This window comes from Oncorhynchus mykiss, chromosome 28, assembly GCF_057628025.1.
Source record: "Oncorhynchus mykiss isolate SJ-2025 chromosome 28, ASM5762802v1, whole genome shotgun sequence".
Lineage (NCBI taxonomy): Eukaryota > Metazoa > Chordata > Actinopteri > Salmoniformes > Salmonidae > Oncorhynchus > Oncorhynchus mykiss.
In genome coordinates, this window is record NC_143049.1 from 17,670,001 (window position 1) to 17,691,303 (window position 21,303).

The 21,303-nt window shown below is 42.9% G+C and overlaps 1 protein-coding gene across 29 annotated transcripts in view; it reads left to right on the forward strand.

The window, feature by feature from the left end:
• LOC110508643 (SS18 subunit of BAF chromatin remodeling complex) overlaps positions 1-15,986 on the forward strand; it is a 26,327-nt gene extending 10,341 nt beyond the window's left edge. For 5 of the 29 annotated variants that reach the window (XM_090225535.1, XM_090225533.1, XM_090225534.1 and 2 more), the window contains 6 exons: positions 5,162-5,398; positions 5,574-5,744; positions 8,198-8,320; positions 9,627-9,763; positions 10,247-10,309; positions 11,116-15,986. In XM_090225535.1, the coding sequence (XP_090081661.1) occupies positions 5,162-5,398; positions 5,574-5,744; positions 8,198-8,320; positions 9,627-9,763; positions 10,247-10,264 (686 nt within the window). In that variant the 3' untranslated portion in view covers positions 10,265-10,309; positions 11,116-15,986. Of the gene's footprint in view, positions 1-5,161; positions 5,399-5,573; positions 5,745-6,098; positions 6,177-7,851; positions 7,900-8,197; positions 8,321-9,626; positions 9,764-10,246; positions 10,310-11,115 lie in introns of all 29 variants that reach the window. The other 24 variants (XM_021589311.3, XM_090225520.1, XM_090225521.1 and 21 more) reach the window with 7 other exon arrangements.
• The last annotated feature ends 5,317 nt before the right edge of the window (positions 15,987-21,303 follow it).

Below are 21,303 nucleotides of genomic sequence, written 5' to 3' on the forward strand. Positions count from 1 at the left end.
TGCGGATGACTCAACACTACACGTCAGCTACCAAGCATCTGAAATAGCAGTTGGTTTCAGAGTAGGTGGCATGGAATAAGTTGGTATTTCAGGGGGGAAAAGCATTGTATTTGGGACAAATCATTCACTAAACCTTGCAATTAATATTGTGGAAATTGAGCAAGTTGAGGTGACTAAACTGCTTGCAGTAACCCTGGATTGTAAACTGTCATGGTCAAAACATATTGATACAACAGTAGCTAAGATGGGGAGAAGTCTGTCCATAATAAAGCACTGCTCAACCTTAACAGTTGCCACAAAGAGGAAAAATTGCAATTGGCTCAGAACAGGGCAGCACGGGTTGCCCTTGGATGTACACAGAGCGCAAACATTAATAATATGCATGTCAATCTCTCCTGGCTCAAAGTGGAGGAGAGATTAACTTCATCACTACTTGTGTTTGTGAGAGGTATTTACATGTTGAAACTAAGCACTGAGCTATATGTTTAAATGACTAGCACACAGCTCGGACCCCCATGCATACCCCACAAGACGTGCCACCAGAGGTCTCTTCAGTCCCCAAGTCCAGAACAGACTATGGGAGGCACACAGTACTACATAGAGCCATGACTACATGGAACTATATTCCACATCAGGTAACTGATGCAAGCAGTAGAATCAGATTTTTTTTTTTTTTTTAAGATTGATAAAAATACACCTTATGGAACAGTGGAGACTGTGAAGCAACACAGGCACAAACACATAACATATGAACTATACACACATGTAGACAAGGATTTTGTGTTGTAGATAGATTTTCACTGATGCCCACTCACTAACATTCTCCCTCGCTTCTAAACCGGCATTGGCCAGTTTCTGGACTGTCGTGGTCCTGATGCTGTGATTTGTGTATGTAGTTGTTCCCGCTGCCCTGCAGATCTTGGGTAGAAGTGCTGCCAGATAGTTCACGCCCATCGGCTCTGATGTGTACCAGATCGAGTCCCCGATACACACTCCTCTCCTTGGGCGGAGATAAAATTGAAGGGCTTTCTCTGGGCATTTCGATAGATATTTTTCCAGTGATGCCACCGGGCATAGTTGGTTCCCTGGCTGCTCGAACATGAATCCCGTCTTGGACTCCCTGCCCCTCTCCCTTGGGTCCAGTGGATTCTTTGTTGCCTCGTTATATGCGAGAGTGGCGTATCTGAGAGAGAATGCGTTGTTATAATATTGTTTTCCAATAGCCTAATTACGAGTGCAACTTAGAAATAACACAAACAGGCTATGCATAACATACCTTAGACCGTTCTCGTCTGTTTTTACGAGGAATGAGTTGGGCTTTAGTTCCTCTCTTTTCCTCTTCGACCCAGATGTAACTGGAGGTTGAACCACACTTTCTGGACCAGACCCCTTGGTGTACCGGGATTCAGACCCTGGGAGTTGTGGAGCTGGGCCATGTCCTTATCGGTGATGGGAGGGTGTCTGTTTGTGAAATATTTGCTTTGCTGCCTTAGCTGTTTAATGTTTCCCAGAAATACATGATTCTGGGTGGTAAATCGGGTGTCCTTCATAAGGCACCAGCTACGACCAATGGGTGGGTCATTTAGAAACCAGTTGAGCCCACCACGGAGTGCCAGGTATTATGCTGTTGTGCTCCCCCTTCCCATTTTGTACATCTCCATAAAACTATAGGTGAAGGATGTTAAACTCTTAGTGACAGTTTTGAAGTCCACAACCTTTTCTTCTTCTCTGCTAGCCAGCCCCCAAAGCAACACACAGCCCAGTTTGTATTCTTAACTGTGTTTTTGTATCTTTTTTTTGTCGCTGCTTTTCTCTAGGTCATTCAATGCAGTATCCTCCAAATCTGCATGCCTGGGTATTATTGCCATCTCTTTTTCCCATTCATCCATAGTCATGCTGCCGAAAAAAAATCTAAAGAAATATTCCACTCATCCGTTTTAGTTTTGGCAACAAAATATCGATTTAGCCAGTCTACTTGATGTTGCTATGACAACCAGCTCAATTTGCTGTAAGGCTCATTCGGACACGGTCACTTTATATGGGACGATGGAGATCGCAATTCCATATTGAAACACAATTGAAAAGGTCGGAGAGACAGACAGCAAGGTTTATACAAGTCTCTGCTGTTAAACTACATGTTAGTCTAAAAGAAATGTGAGGTAATGTCTAGATGCTTTTTATAGTGGAGATCAAGTTTATAATTGCCTGGCTGGGCTGATGAGACTGGATTGTACAGTCAGATGGAACAAAGAAAATGGGCATTTCAACGTGAGCCGCTGGCTGGTAACTTGTGGAATAGACACTGGCTGGAATGCGGTTTTAACCAATCAGCATTCAGGACTAGACTCGCCCGTTGTATAATGTACATTTAATCACCCCCTTCACCACAAACATCATCATTCAAAAATGTGTGGATGCTAAACCTGAAGATCTCGTGGTTCTCTCTGCGAAGTTAAAAGTATGTTGTTTCTCACTAGAGCGCTCTGAAGAAGAAGCAACGATACAATGTAGCCTAACAACATCGCTCGCAAACGGCACAGATGTGAGATTTATTTCACTATAGAAGCACTGGTCCTCTTACATTTTCATTCCAGGTTGCACTTCAAAAAATGTAATAGCTTATCATATGGTCTGCCCTGCCCATAAGTCATGAAAAGCTGTAAGTTGCAGTTGCTGTAAGATTCAAATGGGGGAAACAATGTACCTGTGATGACTATGAAATGGTTCTCCAATGATGTATATATTTAATGTATTACATGAATGGTGACCACATACATTTTTGTAGTGTTTTCTTTGTAATTCCGTTTCCAATGTGGCTCCCAGTGCAGCTAGTTCAGGGGTATAATTGTGCATCTGACTGTTTCTTCGCTTTATGTTCCTAGGTGGTCTTGGACTCCACTTCACTGTGGTTGTGCTTTATATGCATGTTCGTTTGAGTGAGGGAGACTGAGCATTTAGTCTACTTTGTTATGGCAATTATTACCAGTTGTCAAGGCTCTATACAGCACACATGGTTGTAAATATTAGTATAGGGAGAAAATACTTTCTCGGGAGAGAATCTTTTAATTTAACAGTTCCATCTTAATCTCTGTACTGTATGGTAATATACAGTGGCTTGCGAACATATTCACCCCCCTTGGCATTTTTCTTATTTTGTTGCTTTACAACCTGGAATTAAAATAGATTTTTGGGGGTTTGGATAATCTGATTTACACAACATGCCTACCACTTTGAAGATGCAAAATATGTTTTATTGTGAAACGAGAAATAAGACACACAAAAAACAACTTGAGTGTGCATAACTAAATCAAACCAAACGTTGTCACATGTGCCGAATACAACAAGTGTAGACTTTACCGTGAAATGCTTACTTACAAGCACTTAACCAACAGTGCAGTTCAAGACTATTCACCCCCATAAGTCAATACTTTGTAGAAGCACCTTTTGCAGCATTTACAGCTGCAAGTCTCTTGGGGTATGTGTCTATAAGCTTGGCACATCTAGCCACTGGGATTTTTGCCCATTCAAGGAAAAACTGCTTCAGCTCCTTCAAGTTGGATGGGTTCTGCTGGTGTACAGCAATCTTTAAGTCGTACCACAGATTCTCAATTGGATTGAGGTCTGGGCTTTGACTAGGCCATTCCAAGTCATTTAAATGTTTCCCCTTAAACCAATCAAGTGTTGCTTTCACAGTATGCTTAGGGTCATTGTATTGCTGGAAGGTGAACCTCTGTCCCAGTCTCAAATCTCTGAAAGACTGAAACAGGTTTCCCTCAAGAATTTCCCTGTATTTAGCGTCATCCTTCAATTCTGACCAGTTTCCCAGAGTCTGAAAATGAAAAACATCCCATAGCATGATGCTGCCACCACCATGCTTCACTGTGAGGATGGTGTTCTCGGGGTGATGAGAGGTGTTGGGTTTGCGCCAGACATAGCGTTTTCCTTGATGGCCAAAAAATATCAATTTTAGTCCCATCTGACCAGAGTACCTTCTTCCATATGTTTGGGGAGTCTCCCACATGCCGTTTGGCGGACACCAAATGTGTTCGCTTATTTTTTTCTTTTAGCAATGGCTTTTTTCTGGCCACTCTTCTGTAAAGCCCAGCTCTGTGGAGTAAGGTGGTCCTGTGGACAGATACTTTGGAGCTTTGCAGCTCCTTCAGGGTTTTCTTTGGTCTCTTTGTTGCCTCTGATTTAATGGTGCTCTGAGGGATGTTCAAAGTTTCAGATTTTTTTTATAACCCAACCCTGATTTTATTTGAACTTTTATTTAACTAGTCAAGTCAGTTAAGAACAAATTCTTATTTTCAATGATGGCCTAGGAATAGTGGGTTATTTATTTATTTATTTATTTATATATTGCACACAAGTGGACTTTATTTAACTAATAATGTGACTTCTGAAGGTAATTGGTCGCACCAGATCTTATTTTGGGGCTTCATAGCAAAGGGGATGAATACATATGCACACATCACTTTTCCTTTTTTAATTTTTTGAAACAAGTAATTGTTTTTCATTTCGCTATTTTGTGTATGTCCATTACATGAAATCCAAATAAACATCCATTTAAATTACAGGTTGTCACCTCCCGAGTGGTGCAGTGGTCTAAGGCACTGCATCGCAGTGCTAGCTGTGCCACTAGAGATTCTGGGTTTGAGCCCAAGAACTGTCACAGCCAGCCGCGACTGGGAGGCCCATGGGGCGGCGCACAATTGGCCCAGCGTCGTTCGGGTTAGGGAGGGTTTGGCCGGAAGAGATATCCTTGTCTCATCGCACACTAGCGATTCCTGTGGCGGGCCGGGCGCAGTGCACGCTGACACGGTCGCCAGGTGTACGGTGTTTCCTCCGACACATTGGTGCGGATGGCTTCCGGGTTGGATGGGCATTGTTTCAAGAAGCAGTGCGGCTTGGTTGGGTTGTGTTCCGGAGTGAGGGAGACTGGCTCTCGACCTTCGCCTCTCCCGAGTCCGTACGGGAGTTGCAGCGACGAGACAAGACTGTAACTACTACCAATTAGATACCATGAAATTGAGGAGAAAAATACAAACAAAAAAATTTACAGGTTGTCATGCAACAAAATAGTAAAAACGCCAGGGTGGTGAATATTTTTGCAAGGCACTGTATCATCCTGAAAGTTAAATGGTCTGTCCTTTTTTCCCAGGGCCCAATCACATGCCCATGCAGGGCCCCGGGCCTGGCCCCAACCAGCCTCCCAACATGCCCGGAAGTGGCGCCATGAACATGCCCCCCAGCAGCCACGGTTCCATGGGCGGCTACAACCACGCTGTGCCCTCGTCTCAGGGCATGCCTGCCCAGGGACAGATGAACATGACCCAGGGACAGGGACCCATGGGCAACTACGGCCCCCGGCCCAACATGAACATGCAGCCTAACCAAGGTACAGGAAAGGGGGGGTGTATAATTGATAGACCTTATCACCTCTCACACTGGACCTTCAGTTGTCCTTCTATTGATGATGACATCCACCCATAGAGCATTTTATTATTATTATTATTTTTCTAATTGGGTTCTGTAATGAAATATTGTGTGTATTTGTGTTGTTCCCACCCCAGGCCCCATGATGCACCAGCAGCCTCCCTCCCAGCAGTACAACATGCCCCCTGGGGGTGGCGGGCAGCACTACCAGGGCCAGCAGAATCCCATGGGCATGATGGGTCAGGTCAACCCGGGCAACCATGTCATGGGGCAGAGGCCCATGCCCCCTTACAGACCCCCACAGCAAGGTATGCTCCGCTCCACAGAGTGGACCACTGAGCCAAGAGCAAGGCGCTTGGTTTGACTTTACACAGGGCTGCCACCTCCTCTCCTCTTCGTCTTTCAGTGGAGCTATCTTTCACTTCCACTGTCGTGGCTCACAGACGCAGGTAGCCCCATAACCATAGAAGGAACACTCACCCAGGTGCCCTAAAGGTTGTCAGTCCCAGCACTACTAAACTGTAGTTTGGTGACCAACGAGACTCACACAGGAGTTCTCTAGCAAATAAGCGACCAAAATTACAACTTCCTCGCCGAAATTACCCCCCCAACAACACCTTGAATCTACCTGTGTGTGTGTTGTTTGCCGTATGTGTGTGTAGGACCCCCTCAGCAGTACCCAGGGCAGGAAGACAACTATGGGGACCAGTACAGTCACGCAGGACAGGGAGCTTCAGAAGGTAGGAGATCCAACCAACCGCTTGCTCGCTCGTAGAACCAACCAAACCTCTGCCTGTCTAAGGTTCACTTAGAGGAGCTGTGTTGAGGCATGGAGAAGGACAGAGGATGGAGAGCGTAACAAAGCAAAACAACATTGTGTGACAGATGGTGACCCTGTCCATCAGCTAAGGGAGTGGATCGTTCAGCACCACCTCACACCCAAGCCTTATACTGAGCGTCGACGGTGTATTTCGGTTCCTACGCGGTTATCTAGAACATTTGTGGAAGTAGAGAATGAAAGTCCTCTAACTTCAGTTGGACATTAGTCACTGTGCTCTGTAAGTCTGGCCTGAAGGAAGCTCTGATGTTCGGTTTTCCCGCCCACCGTCCCATTTAGGACTGTGCGTCGTCGATAAACAAATAGCTAGTCGGCTAGTTATTCTGTCGAACCCTGATCTTCTCATGGTGGGACTCCAAATGCATACAGCGATTCAATCCTGGAAGTTGATCTCCGGTCGTGCTTTTAGCGGAAGCAGAGGTCCTACTTTAGCAGAAGCCCCCCCCCCCCCCCCCCCCCACACACACACACACGAGTTAGCAGATTTGTCAGATGTTGTGTTAAAGTCTCATGGCGGAAAATGAGATTAGTTGGACTGGGATGATTTCCCCAGTGATTTCCAACCCCTTCATAGTGATTTTGTGTCATAGCATCAACATAAACAAGTATTCTCAAATTAATAATTTTCTCTTGCATGTGTCAATCACCTTTTTACACCTTTTTCTACATTCTACTCCCTTTGGAACGTTGACACAGCAGTCTCCAATAGCTAGGTTGTACTCTGATGGGAATTACAGGATTTTAAATATTGTTTTGGAAAAATATGTATATTCTCAAAAGAAAGTAGTTTATTTTCTCCCATGATTACTTTAAACTTTTGCAAAACTATATTTCTGAACATTTCAACGCACAGAGACACTGTGTGAAGCACAATAAATGTTTATGCGTATATAACAATATCTTAATCCCCCGAATTTCCCCCCCATTGACTTCTACCTCCTCCAAAATGGACATGAAATAACATGTCTCCTATCTCCCTGTGAAGTAATGCTATAGGTGATGGTGAGTACGATTTGCTTTAGCCACCGTTTCCTGATCAACACTTTGATTTCTCAGAACAATACTACCATGGAGGTATCGTTGTAGTTTCACAAAAATGTATGTAGGGAAAAAGAAAGCTATGCTAAAGCCATATAACTAATGCAACTTTTTTTGTTGCTAAGGCTATTTTGTTCAATAACTGCAGTAGCCTAAATGCTAGTTTTTTACAATTAACATGCCTAAAATACACTTTCTACACCGGTATTATTTCTCCCAATTAGCCTTCCCTGGCCAGCTCAGTTCAGGTTAAGGGAGGTTGAGTTGAGCGGCTGAAGCTTCCTGAGTCTGCTCTGTTTTCTGCCTTCCTAAAAACTTTTTTATCATTCTTGGTTTCTCACTCACAAATATTTCATTTCTCATAAACGTTGTCGTTCAAGCTTTTATTTTATTTTACGGCTCATAGCAGGTGTCAGGTAAGGATGCTGAAAAGGTGTCACTATAACAATTCTGTATATTAAAAACAAAACTTAATGTTTCAATGGGCGTGCTCACAGTGTTGGTTCTTTTTCTCCTGTGGTTCTTGTCTTGTCTGCCAGAGCGAGACCCAGCAGCCAACCAACAGTCCCCCTATGAAAAAGATCATGGTTTGTTAACTTTGTTTGTTAACAGCCTAAATCAGTGTTTTCAAAACATTCGGATCAGGGTTGGGGTCAATTTCCTGTTCAGTTTAGTCAACTCAGGAAGTAAACTGAAATTCCAAACAACATTTTGAATTGGAATTTCTGTGTACCTCCGGAGTTGACTGAATCGAAATGGAATGGACCCCAACCCTGATTCTGGCCACACTAAGCACTGCTGTGCTGTCTGCTGTTATGTCGTCGAGCCTGGTTCAGATACTGTAATGTCACAGGTACTGTAATGTCTCTGTTGTCCCCCCTATAGGAAACGCCCAGTATGGCCAGCAGCAGGAGGCCTACCAGCAAGGTCCTCCTCAACAGCAGGGCTACCCCCCACAGCAGCAGTACCCCGGACAGCAGGGCTATCCTGGACAGCAACAGGGTTATGGTGGGTGGAAATACTCAGTCTCCCTTTGACTTCCTCTTTCTCTGTCAGTCCACACTCATCCTGTAGGAGGCACCATTTGATTTAGTTGTCTTGAAACATCAGTCCTTGATTCCAAATGGCACCAACCCAGCGCCTCCTGTATGTTTACTGTACCACGCCACTGTTTTCCTAATTGACATTGTGCACTTTCAATGTCGCAGCAGCACAGTCAAGACTACAGACACTGGCACGTTGATCAGAAGAGGGAGCTGGCAGACAATGTGCTGTGTTAGGTGTCCCTCTAGTACTACGGTGGGTCACTGTACAGGCCTAGTCACTGTTATAGAAAGTGAGAGAGTGAGTGAAAGAGAAAGGAAAGGTCAGGCTTATGGGTAACCGCCCATGGCAGTGTGTGCGAGTGGGCCTTCTCCCCTTCGTTTTTAAAATCCTGTCAGCTCTTCTTCTCCTGCTTTCGCTCTCTCTCTTTCTCTCTGAGCCAGAGGCATTTCTCTCATGTCAGTAATGAGCTGGTGGAGAGAGGCAGAAGCTGTGAGGTAGGCTCCATCTGCCACGCTCGTTCACTCTCGCAGGCGGGCCCCCTCTAAGTTAAGCTTTGCGGCGTTGGCATTACGAGCGCCCTAACGATGTTGCGTGGCTCTCTTTTGACTCTCTTTTGGCCCCAGTCAGTCAGGCATCCTATCACTGATCAGCCGTTGGAATGCCTGATAGCACGGCGCTATGCGGCGGTACGGTAACACCAGTGCAACGGTAGTATTCAGAGGCTGTCCGATGAAATGGGTTTTAATGAGGCTCTGCTTCTCTAATGAAGGCCCACGGAATCTCCTTGATGTCTCCTTGCATTAGATGACTTAACACCCAGCCCCGTCCCTGGTGCTGGCTACAGCTCTGGCTGCAGTTAGTCAGACTCTCTGACTCTCATTACAGAGAAGAGTAGGCCAGTGTTAGTGTGGAGCCAAACTTCAACGAATGGCCCAGGGCCCAACTAATACGACCCACTAGTTTCTCTCTCTGCCATGCCTCTGTCGGTCTGCCTGTCAGTGGACCTGTGTTCATGGGTAGATAGAGGTGGATTGACTCTGAGTTCCCCTGAAGCGCTCAATTGTGCAAGAATACGACGTGTCATAATGATTGACATCGAACAGCAATATCTGGGAATCTAGCATGCTGTTTATGCTCCCAGACACTGTACGTTTGATGATTGAACAGACAATGTCTATAATAATGTCGTTGTGAAGAACAGTATCTTCATGTACATGTAATATTTCAGTCAGATGTCCATAACCTTTGATTTATGTGTGTCCACCAGGTCCATCCCAGGGAGCTCCAGGCCAGTACCCTCAGGGTTACCCCCAGGGCCAGGGGCAGCAGTACGGGGCCTACCGGGGCCCCCAGCCCGGCCCCCCTCAGGCCCAGCAACAACGCCCATACCCAGGCTACGACCAGGTGAGCATGAGCCCATGAGTAGGCAGGTCTTACTGTGTCCTTGTATGTTGGCTAAAGATGGATAGAAGTTAAAGATGAGATATAACATTTAGTTTATCCAGGGTTCAGGGAGTGTCCATAAGCAAGAGACCAGGGAGGAGTGGGTGTCTTGTGCATGCTGACGTTGTATGGGGAGGTTAATATATAATTCCTTAAACGGTTTGATGTGTTTAGCCAGCTTACAGCTTAATATGGTTCTCCTCTGTTAAGAGAAACCTGCCTTCACAGTTGAGTTGTGAGTGGAAAAGAGTTTATGATATATTGCCTTGAATAATACAGCAAGTCAGAGCAGAGCAGGGTAATGTAGAATCTCTCCTCCCCAAATGTAACATAGACCTTTGGTAGTGTTGACAGGGAGGGGAGAGCTACGTGTTGCCCTGTATTTTCTGTGGTCCTTTGCGGAGGCCACAGCTACACTTTGATTCTTTATCTTTGAATATTCAGGGACACATGAGGAAATAAAGACCCGGGGATTTGAACCCCTGACTAGCTCTGTAAGAAGCAAAGGTAATGGTTGCTGTGAAGACGTCACCTCAACGTCAAATCTGGACGTTTGACCTGTTCGCCTAGCCTTGATCTGCATTTGTTATGTTTCTCCTCCTGTCTTCTGTTTAAACATCTGATTTCTTTACGTCTTTTTGTAACCAGGGGTCGAACTTTATGCTTGAGGTCTTATAATATAACAAGCACAATCTGTAGGGGAACTTGAGAAAATGTAGATGTTTTGGAATTGACAAAATCAAAAATACAACTCTCCATACTTTGGTTAATATTCATATTTTTTTTCATGCAATTAACTGCATTTAAATGTTTTATGTATCATTTATTAATAATTATGCACTGTGTAGATATAGTATCTGATCAAAGTAATAGTCAAATTGAAACTGAAAATCTTAAATATGTAACTAATGACAATTGTTCCTAAAGAGCAGCCACTTTCGACCCCTGTTTAGAAATGAACCTTTAAAATACCAACAAACAAAAAACATCCCTCCTATCATATTAAATGCACAAGTCACAGAGCAGCATTTTGCTTAATGCTGCAGAATACTAATAAGAAGTTGCGTCCCTCCTTTCATGAGCTTTTCTGAGGCCATGCTGCCACCTGCTGGTTAAATCCAGCCAATGCAGCCAGACAGGAATAGTCTGCATCTGTGACATAAGGTTGATAGCTACCACAGATGTGCTTGTTTGCATCCTATTTAGATATATAAATATGAGCTTTTCTCAAGTAAATGCCTGTTTGTTCAGACGTTAGAATGAGAAGTCATTAAGATGTGTCCATTTACAGTACTTTCTTCCTTCCTCCACAGGGTCAATATGGAAATTACCAGCAATGAGAGATGGTCATGGCAGTCAACAAGAGCCCTGCTCTGACCTCTAACCTCTAAACTCGGCTGCAGCTCACTGAGACACCCTCTCTCTCACACACGCACACACACGCACACACTTTGTGGTCCTTATGTGAAAAGTGTAATTTTTGTTAATGTCGATAATGAGATGATTTTGTCCACTTCCATCACTTCGCTTCTGGTCTGTGTTAGTCTCAAAGCAGCGATGCCTTAAAAGGAAACAGAGCTGCCTTATACAGAGCCCCGCAGATGGTGAAATGGGCAAAAATAACAAGTTACATTCATTTTTGGGATATAACAGGACAGAATTGTACAGAACTGAACTTCACACTCATGTAGTGCAATGTTTCTCCATCCAATAGCCCCCCGTTCATAAGAAGCAATAATGCCAATGGGAGGGGGTGGGCGGCATGAGGAGATCTTGCATCTGAAACAAAATTCTGTTAGGCCATGGTACATGTCAAGGTCAACATGTGTGATGTAAAAATCAATTTTATGCTTTTTAGATTAAGCTAACTTTGTATAAGAATTTGGAGACTATCGTTGAATATTGTTTTTGTTTTTTCTCTCTCTTGAACTATGTCTATTGATGTCATTTTTTGTTGTTGTGATGACATTCTATTCATCCCCCATTTTGTTTGTTCTTTTATTTGTTCCCCCTGAATTCTCTTTGCTTCTTCAGTGACTTGTACAAAGAATATGTTCTTGGGGTGAACAAATCGGATGCCTTGGTTTTATGAATGGATTGTACACAGAAAGCCCTCAAAAACAAACAGAGAACACCCATCTGCATTGAAGCATCAGTGCTGAAACATTTCTTTGGGCAGCAGAAGCAGAACATGACCTGTGAGTGGGGCTGAATTCTGACTTGAGATATACAGTGCATTCAGGGAAGTTATCAGACCCCTTGACTTTTCCCACATTTTGTTACATTACAGCCTTATTCTAAAACATAAATAGTTTTTTCCCCCTCGTCAATCTACACAATGGAGATATGACATTACCATAAGTATTCAGACCCTTTACTCAGTACTTTGTTGAAGCATCTTTGGCAGCGATTACAGCCTCGAGTCTTCTTGGGTATGTACAGTGGGGCAAAAAAGTATTTAGTCAGCCACCAATTGTGCAAGTTCTCCCACTTAGAAAGATGAGAGAGGCCTGTAATTTTCATCATCAGTACACTTCAACTATGACAGACAAAAAGAACAAAAAATCCCAAAATCACATTGTAGGATTTTTTAATGAATTTATTTGCAAATTATGGTGGAAAATAAGGATTTGGTCACCTACAAACAAGCAAGATTTCTGGCTCTCACAGACCTGTAACTTCTTCTTTAAGAGGCTCCTCTGTCCTCCACTTGTTACCTGTATTAATGGCACCTGTTTGAACTTGTTATCAGTATAAAATACACCTGTCCACAACCTCAAACAGTCACACTCCAAACTCCACTATGGCCAAGACCAAAGAGCTGTCAAAGGACACCCGAAACAAAATTGTAGACCTGCACCAGGCTGGGAAGACTGAATCTGTAATAGGTAAGCAGCTTGGTTTGAAGAAATCAACTGTGGGAGCAATTATTAGAAAATGGAAGACATACAAGATCACTGATAATCTCCCTCGATCTGGGGCTCCACGCAAGATCTCACCCCGTGGGGTCAAAATAATCACAAGAACGGTGAGCAAAAATCCCAGACCCACACAGGGGGACCTAGTGAATGACCTGCAGAGAGTTGGGACCAAAGTAACAAAGCCTACCATCAGTAACACACTACGCCGCCAGGGACTCAAATCCTGCAGTGCCAGACGTGTCTCCCTGCTTAAGTCGGTACATGTCCAGGCCTGTCTGAGGTTTGCTAGAGAGCATTTGGATGATCCAGAAGAAGATTGGGAGAATGTCATGTGGTCAGATATAGAACTTTTTGGTAAATAGAATATAACTTTTTGGTAAAAACTCAACTCGTTGTGTTTGGGGGACAAAGAATGCCATACCTACTGTGAAGCATGGGAGTGGAAACATCATGCTTTGGGGATGTTTTTCTGCAAAGGGACCAGGACGACTGATCCGTGTAAAGGAAATAATGAATGGGGCCATGTATCGTGAGATTTTGAGTGAAAACCTCCTTCCATCAGCAAGGGCATTGAAGATGAAACGTGGCTGGGTCTTTCAGCATGACAATGATCCCAAACACACCGCCCGGGCAACGAAGGAGTGGCTTCGTAAGAAGCATTTCAAGGTCCTGGAGTGGCCTAGCCAGTCTCCAGATCTCAACCCCATAGAAAATCTTTGGAGGGAGTTGAAAGTCCGTGTTGCCCAGCAACAGCCCCAAAACATCACTGCTCTAGAGGAGATCTGCATGGAGGAATGGGCCAAAATACCAGCAACAGTATGTGAAAACCTTGTGAAGACTTACAGAAAACGTTTGACCTCTGTCATTGCCAACAAAGGGTATATAACAAAGTATTGAGATAAACTTTTGTTATTGACCAAATACTTATTTTCCACTATAATATGCAAATAAATTCATAAAAAATTCTACAATGTGATTTTCTGGGAAAAAACATCTAATTTTGTCATAGTTGAAGTGTACAGGCCTCATCTTTTTAAGTAGGAGAACTTGCACAATTGGTGGCTGACTAAATACTTTTTTGCCCCACTGTATTTGGGGAGTTTATCCGGTTCTTCTTTGCAGATCCTCTCATGCTTTGTCAGGTTGGATGGGGAGTGTCGCTGCACAGCTATTTTCAGGTCTCCAGAGATGTTCGATCGGGTTCAACTCCAGGCTCTGGCTGAGCCACTCAATGACTTTGAGACCTGTCCAGAATCCACTCCTGTCTTGTGCTTAGGGTCGTTGTCCTGTTGGAAGGTGAACCTTCTGCCCAGTATTGAGGTCCTGAGCGCTCTGGAGCAGGTTTTCATCAAGGATCTCTGTACTTTGCTCCATTCATCTTTCCCTCGATCCTGATTAGTCTACCAGTCCCTGCTGCTGAAAAACATCCCGACATGATGCTGCCAGGTTTCCTCCAGATGTGACGCTTGGCATTCAGGCCAATGAGTTCAATCTTGGTTTCATCAGACCAGAGAATCTTAAATCCTTTAGGTGCCTTTTGGCAAATTCCAAGCGGGCTGCTGTGCCTTTTACTGAGGAGTGGCTTCCTTCTGACCACTACCATAAAGGCCTGCTTGGTGGTGAGCTACAGAGATGGTTGTCCTCCTGGAACATTCTCCCATCTCCACAGAGGAACTCTGGAGCTCTGTCAGAATGACCATTGGGTTCTTAGGCACCTCCCTGACCAAGGTCCTTCTCTCCCGATTGCTCAGCTCTATGAAGAGTCTTGGTGGTTCCAAACTTCCATTTAAGAATGGAGGCCACTGTGTTCTTGGGGACCTTCAATGATGCAGAAATGTCTCAGCTCTACGGACAATTGCTTCTACCTTATGGCTTGGTTTTTGCTCTAACATGCACTGTCAACTGTAGGACCTTACTTAGACATGTGTGTGCCTTTCCAAATCATGTCCAATCAATTGAATTTACCACAGGTGGACTCCAATCAAGTTGCAGAAACATCTCAATGATGATCAATGGAAACAGGATGCACCTGAGCTCAATCTCGAGTCCAGTAGCAAAGGGTCTGAGTAGTTATGTAAATAGGGTATTTCTGTAAAAAAAAAAAAAAACAATTTGCAAATGTTTATTAAAAACCTGTTTTCTCTTTTTAATTATGGGGTATTGTGTGTAGATTGAGTTTTTATTTTATTAAATCCATTTTAGCATAAGGTTGTAACGTTACAAAATATGGAAAAAGTGAAGGTGTGTAAATACTTTCCGAATGCACTGTATGTATGTAAAACCGCGCTGAGCCCAAACTCGTAAAGTGTCTGTTTAGGATAGCTGATTTGCGATCAGTTTTTACTTGGCGATCACAGTGTGAAGGACTACATGGACCCAAGATCAGCACTCCTACTCTGAGACGCTTTATGAATAGGGCACCTGAATGCTTCCAATGCCCCCTGCTACTCCTAAAGGTTAAAGTCAGTAGCATCTACAGTATCTGTTGTCAGAATATGGCCTTGACGCTTCAGTGTGCTCTGTTATTGGACAGCTGGTTAAGAGCTTTATTCAGTTGGGCGAAATTCCAAACATATGTCTTAATGTACATCCGACACAGATCTCTGTTCCATGTGATGGAGAATAGTGTCTGCTCGATACATAACATTTTTTATTTGCAACTTTATGAACATTATGTCCATACTGAATATTCCCATTATGGGTCTGGGGGAGTGCTTTGACCACAGACTGTCCAATCAGACTCACTCGTACATTCAGTATAATCAGTCCCACATAAGATTATTTCAGTCTGATGGAGTCTTCTTTACAATGACGTAAGCCATTTCCCCCCCAGAATAAACGTGTAATTCAAATTGTCATGTTGTACGTTACCACCAACCGAATGTGAGTTAGGTACAATATCACATGAAACACTCAGAGGGAGTGTGTTGTGAGGCTTTGAGATACATTTCCATTAATGTCATGCAGCATCTTACGCTTGTACAGACTAGTTGTGTTATTCTATTAAACCTTGGGCTTGATACACTATTACTACATGGACACCATTCACATGTTACAGAGAAGAGAAGTATATCATTGATTTCCAGTCAGCCTCAAAGATACTAACCTTGGTATACTGTAGTACATATCTTGTAATTAATGTTTTGTTTTTCATTCAGCACCCTGTAGCCAATATGATGGGGTTGTTACTGTAAGTGTCACTGTGATGTTAAATGGTACAGTATGTCACTGGAAAAACTGCAACAATAAATTGTTAGAATTTTTATACAGTGTCTTTCTTTCAAATGTCTCTTCTCCAAATGTATGGATATAGCCAGATAATATTGTACGATTGCTTTGTGAGTTCCTTGTTCTGAATATCTGTGTATTTACTGTATTGGCAGTATAGGTTCAATATGCTCCCACCACACCCTGCATACCCGGTCTGTCTGGTCCAGATGTGTCTGGAAAGGTCCAGGGCATATTTACACCCAAAATGACCTCCCCTCCCCCTTCTTCTCCCTCTCAGCTCACGTAGGGGGGAGAGATACAGATGGTGCACCAGATGTGTGGCCAGAACACGTGACCAGAGTGTGGAGATGATGGCCCTGCCTTGCCCTGCTGCTGATGATGATAATGTGTGTGTTAGCCTAGCGGTTAAAAGCGTTGGGCCAGTAACTGAAAGGTCGCTGGTTCGAATCACCGAGCTGACTCGGTGAAAAATCCACCTATGTGCCCTTGAGCAATGCACTTAACCCTATGTGATCCTGTGAGTTGTTTTGGATGAGTGTCTACTAAAATGTAAATGTTTATGGATGTTTCAAAAACTACGAGAAAATAGAGAAATCCTGTTTGTGTTAGTTTGCACTCCTTTATAACGATCTGCATGTAACCTATGTGTCTTTATGTATGTGCAGTGATCAGGGTCTGGTGGCATCTCCCAGTCACCCCAGCACCATCCTGCTGCTCCACAGCTGGCTGCCCCACCCTTCCCAGCTGCCACTGGGGCTCCCCCTGGCCCCTTGGCTTGGCAGACACACCGTTTTGGGCGCTCCCCCACCAGCCCTCCCTGGCAGCTGCCACCCTCGCAGACGGGAATGGGGTCGGACAAAGTCACTCCTCCTGTGACTGTCTGGTGCCACGGGGTGCACAGGGATGAGGGGGTGAAGGGATGGGAGGAGGAGGAAGACTCTTCCCTTATACTCCTGTACTGTGGGATCTCTTTTGGGCACTCATCAATTCAGCAAGATGGAGACGTCACTGTGCTAATTGTTGAGCGTAATAGGATAGTGGGAGAAAGCAACCCCTCACTAGTCCACATTTCGATTTACATAGTGTTTTTGATGAGTATGACCCCGTGACTCTTTATGTGACAGGGTGGGATTGTTGGATGTTTTGAATGTGGCCTCTTTTTCAGAACCAGGTGTAGGGAATTGGAATTGATGGTGATGTTATCAATGGAGCTGTCTATAAAAGTCCTTGTGTTTGAGTCATTCTGCAGATTTCACAACCATGAGAAGGCTACCGCGTGCAGGGCGGACAGGAGCGAGTGGTGATAGTGGTTCTAGTCCAAATTTGAAAGAAACAAAGACTCAAACTACCGATGGGTCATTTTGACCCCAGGGGCATATTTTTGATCATAGTCCAAAGGTGGTTCACTCAATTCTTCCAATTTCTCATGACTTTGTCACTCAACTTGTTCTTAATACATCTAAATCATTATTGAGTGTTTTTGTATCAATATGATCATTTAGACCCCAGCCAAAAATGCCTAATTCCGACTATAGTAATTTGATAAGGCCTTTATTTGAATCGTGTTTTTTTTGGAGACATACACTAAGTGTACAAAACATTAAGAACACCTGCTCTTTCCATGATATAGACTGACCAGGTGAATCCAGGTGAAGCTATGATCCCTTATTGATGTCTCTTTATAAATCCACTTCAATCAGTGTAGATGGAGGGGAGGAGACGGGTTTTTTAAGCTTTGAGACAATTGAGACATGGATTGTGTATGTGTGCCATTCGGAGGGTGAATGATCAAGACAAAAGATTTAAGTGCCTTTGAATTGGGTATGGTAGTAGGTGCCAGGTGCACCGATTTGAGTGTGTCAAGAACTGCAACGCTGCTGGGTTTTTCACCACCAACAGTTTCCCGTGTGTATCAAAAATGGTCCACCACCCAAAGGGTATCCAGCCAACTTGACACAACTGTGACGCATTGTAGTCAACATGGGCCAGCATCCTTGCGAAACGCTTTCGACAACTTGTCCATTCCCCACAAATTGAGGCTGTTCTGAAGGCAAAAGGGGGTGCAACTCAAAATGAGGTGTATAAACTATTTATCCATACCACCAGAGGGTGTATGGGGATCTGTATCAGTAGTTTTGAACAGATAGATCATGTGCAGAGATATAGCTCCCAGTGATTGTACTTTTCCATATCCCATATCGTAGGACTGTGCACAAAACAAAAAATAAAACATTTGCCAATGGTAGACACACTTGATAGAACTGCAATACAAAACTCAAATATGATCGGAATACACAGAGAGGTGTATTGGTTATTCTAGGGCAAATCTAAAAAAGTATTTATTTGAGTCAAAGTTGCTCAGGAGACAAAATATTTAGTTAAACATAATCTGAGGGTGGATTTTTGGTCAATGTCTCTCAGGATTCATGGATGAATCACTTTTTGGCAATACAATTAAGTACAGTTGAAGTCAGAGTCATGAGATCATTTATTTTGGTATTGTCCATATGTAGCTCGTTTTTGGTCACATGTCCAGGAATGGCTGAAGAATTGCAACATTTGCCTAGAACTAACGCTACAGATAGCAATACTGGGTGATTTGAAAAGCCATAGTCAATCAATCAATAATATAATAATTATTTTAGCAAAAATGTTTATTTTTAATTTACAATCTGTAGAATCTATGAGAATAGGAAGGTTCAATTATTTTGTGAAGCATCACAGCACAGTTGAAAAGGATATGGCAAATAGAAATCCGAAATGGATGATGTCGAAAGATAGATGGGAGGGGTTGAGTGGAGCTGAAGGGTGGGACTAATAACAAGATAAACAATGTAAAACATACGGGATCTGTAAAATGTATCTAGGTTCGGAACTTTAGTGAAATAGCTTAGCTACAAATAGAAATCAAACTGGATGGACATCAGAAATAGAGGAAGGACTAAGAACAAACAAGAGTATTGTAAAGTAGACTGTGTCTGTAAAATGTGTATAAGATGTATAAATTGAAGGTAAAAGCAGAAGTGTTTATTAGTTTACTCCAATTGGGGGATCGGTGGTAGGGTTTGTGGGGAATAATAATAAAGGTATATTATTTTTTAAAGAATGTATGTCTATATAGGTATGTGAATGTATATATATGTATGCATGCGTGTATGGATATATATACAGTATTTACCAAAAATATATGGGGGATTGGAAATGATGCAGACAATTACATTGGAAGCAACATTCTTTCCGCAATATTAAGCTGATCCTCCCTCAATGAAAAAATTAAAAAGCACAGTTGAAGTCAGAAGTTTACATACACCTTAGCCAAATACATTTTAACTCAGTTTTTCACAATTCCTGACATTTAATCCAAGTAAGAATTCCCTGTCTTAGGTCAGTTAGGATCATCAATCAATTTTAAGAATGTGAAATGTCAGAATAATAGTAGAGGGAATGATTTATTTCAGCTTTTATTTCTTTCATCACACTCCCAGTGGGTCAGAAGTTTACATACACTCAATTAGTATTTGGTAGCATTGCCCTTAAATTGTTTAACTTGGGTCAAATGTTTCGGGTAGCCTTCCGCAAGCTTCCCACAATAAGTTGGGTGAATTTGGCCCATTCCTCCTGACAAAGCTGGTGTAACTGAGTCAGGATTGTAAGGCCTACTTGCTCGCACATGCTTTTTCAGTTCTGCCCACAAATGTTCTATAGGAATGAGGTCAGGGTGATGCCATCTATTTTGTGAAGTGCACCAGTCCCTCCTGCAGCAAAGCACCCCCACAACATGATGCTGCCACCCTCATGCTTCACGTTTGGGATGGCATTCTTCGGCTTGCAAGCCTCCCCCTTTTTCCTCCAAACATAATGATGGTCATTATGGCCAAACAGTTCTATTTTTTTTCCATCAGACCAGAGGACATTTCTCCAAAAAGCATGATATTTTTCCCCATGTGCATTTGCAAACTGTAGTCTGGCTTTTTTATGGCAGTTGTGGAGCAGTGGCTTCTTCCTTGCTCAGCGGCCTTTCAGGTTATGTCGATAAAGGACTATTTTTACTGTGGATATAAATACCTTTGTACCTGTTTCCTCCAGCATCTTCACATGGTCCTTTGCTGTTGTTCTGGGATAGATTTGCACTTTTTGCGCCAAGGTACGTTCATCTTTAGGAGACAGAACGCGTCTCCTTCCTGAGTGGTATGTTGGCTGCATGTTCCCATGGTGTTATTACTTACATACTATTGTTTGAACAGATGAACGTGGTACCTTGAGGCATTTGGAAATTGCTCCCAAGGATGAACCTGACTTGTAAAGTCCTATAATTATAGGTATTGGCTGATTTATTTAGATTTTCCCATGATGTCAAGCAACGAGGCACTGCGTTTGAAGGTAGGCCTTGAAATACATCCACATGTACACCTCCAATTGACTCAAATCATGTCAATTAGCCTATCAGAAGCTTCTAAAGCCATGACATAATTTTCTGGAATTTTCCAAGCTGTTTAAAGGCACAGTCAACTTAGTGTATGTAAACTTCTGACCCACTGGAATTGTGATACAGTGAATTATAAGGGAAATAATCTGTCTGTAAACAATTGTTGGCAAAATGACTTGTGTCATGCACAAAGTAGATGTCCTAACCGACTTGACAAAATTATAGTTGGTTGAGTAGTTTAACAAGTTTTAATGACTCCAACCTAAGTGTATGTAAACTTCTGACTTCAATTGTGTATTTCAAATTTTGTGAACTGGCTCTTTAAATGGCAGTTGCTTTTACCACATAAATATGAAGAAAAAAATACTAAATGATACTACAATCAAATTATGGTAAATCTGCTTTTTGTTGCGAATGGGGATTGCACTTTGGAAAAAAGATGCACATTATATAAGGGAAAATATAGCACATATTTTCTTTTGACAGAATATGCAAATTATCTGAACATTTTTGGTCTGTTTTGGTTATTTAAAAAAAATGTCTGATGACATTATTTACATACCTAATGATGTTTTCATTAGCATTACGTTTCTATTATGCTATGATTGCTGATATTTCAAACAGTTTCTTCTTGGGGTCAAAATGACCCCACACTTAAAAAATAAGATGTTATCTAGTACCTAAAGGGGTTCTTCAGCTGTCACCATAGGATAACAGTTTGAGGAACCCTTTTTGGTTCCAGATAGAACCCTTTTGGTTCATGGAACCCAAAATAGTTATAACTGGAACCTAAAAGGGTTCTCCTATGGGGACAGCTGAAGAAACAGTTGGTAATCCATATAAGTAAATGATGTATGGCAAGAGTGCCCCTTACATTTAGCACTAATTAACTGTAGCACGCTTGTTTTTGGTATGAAGTAAAG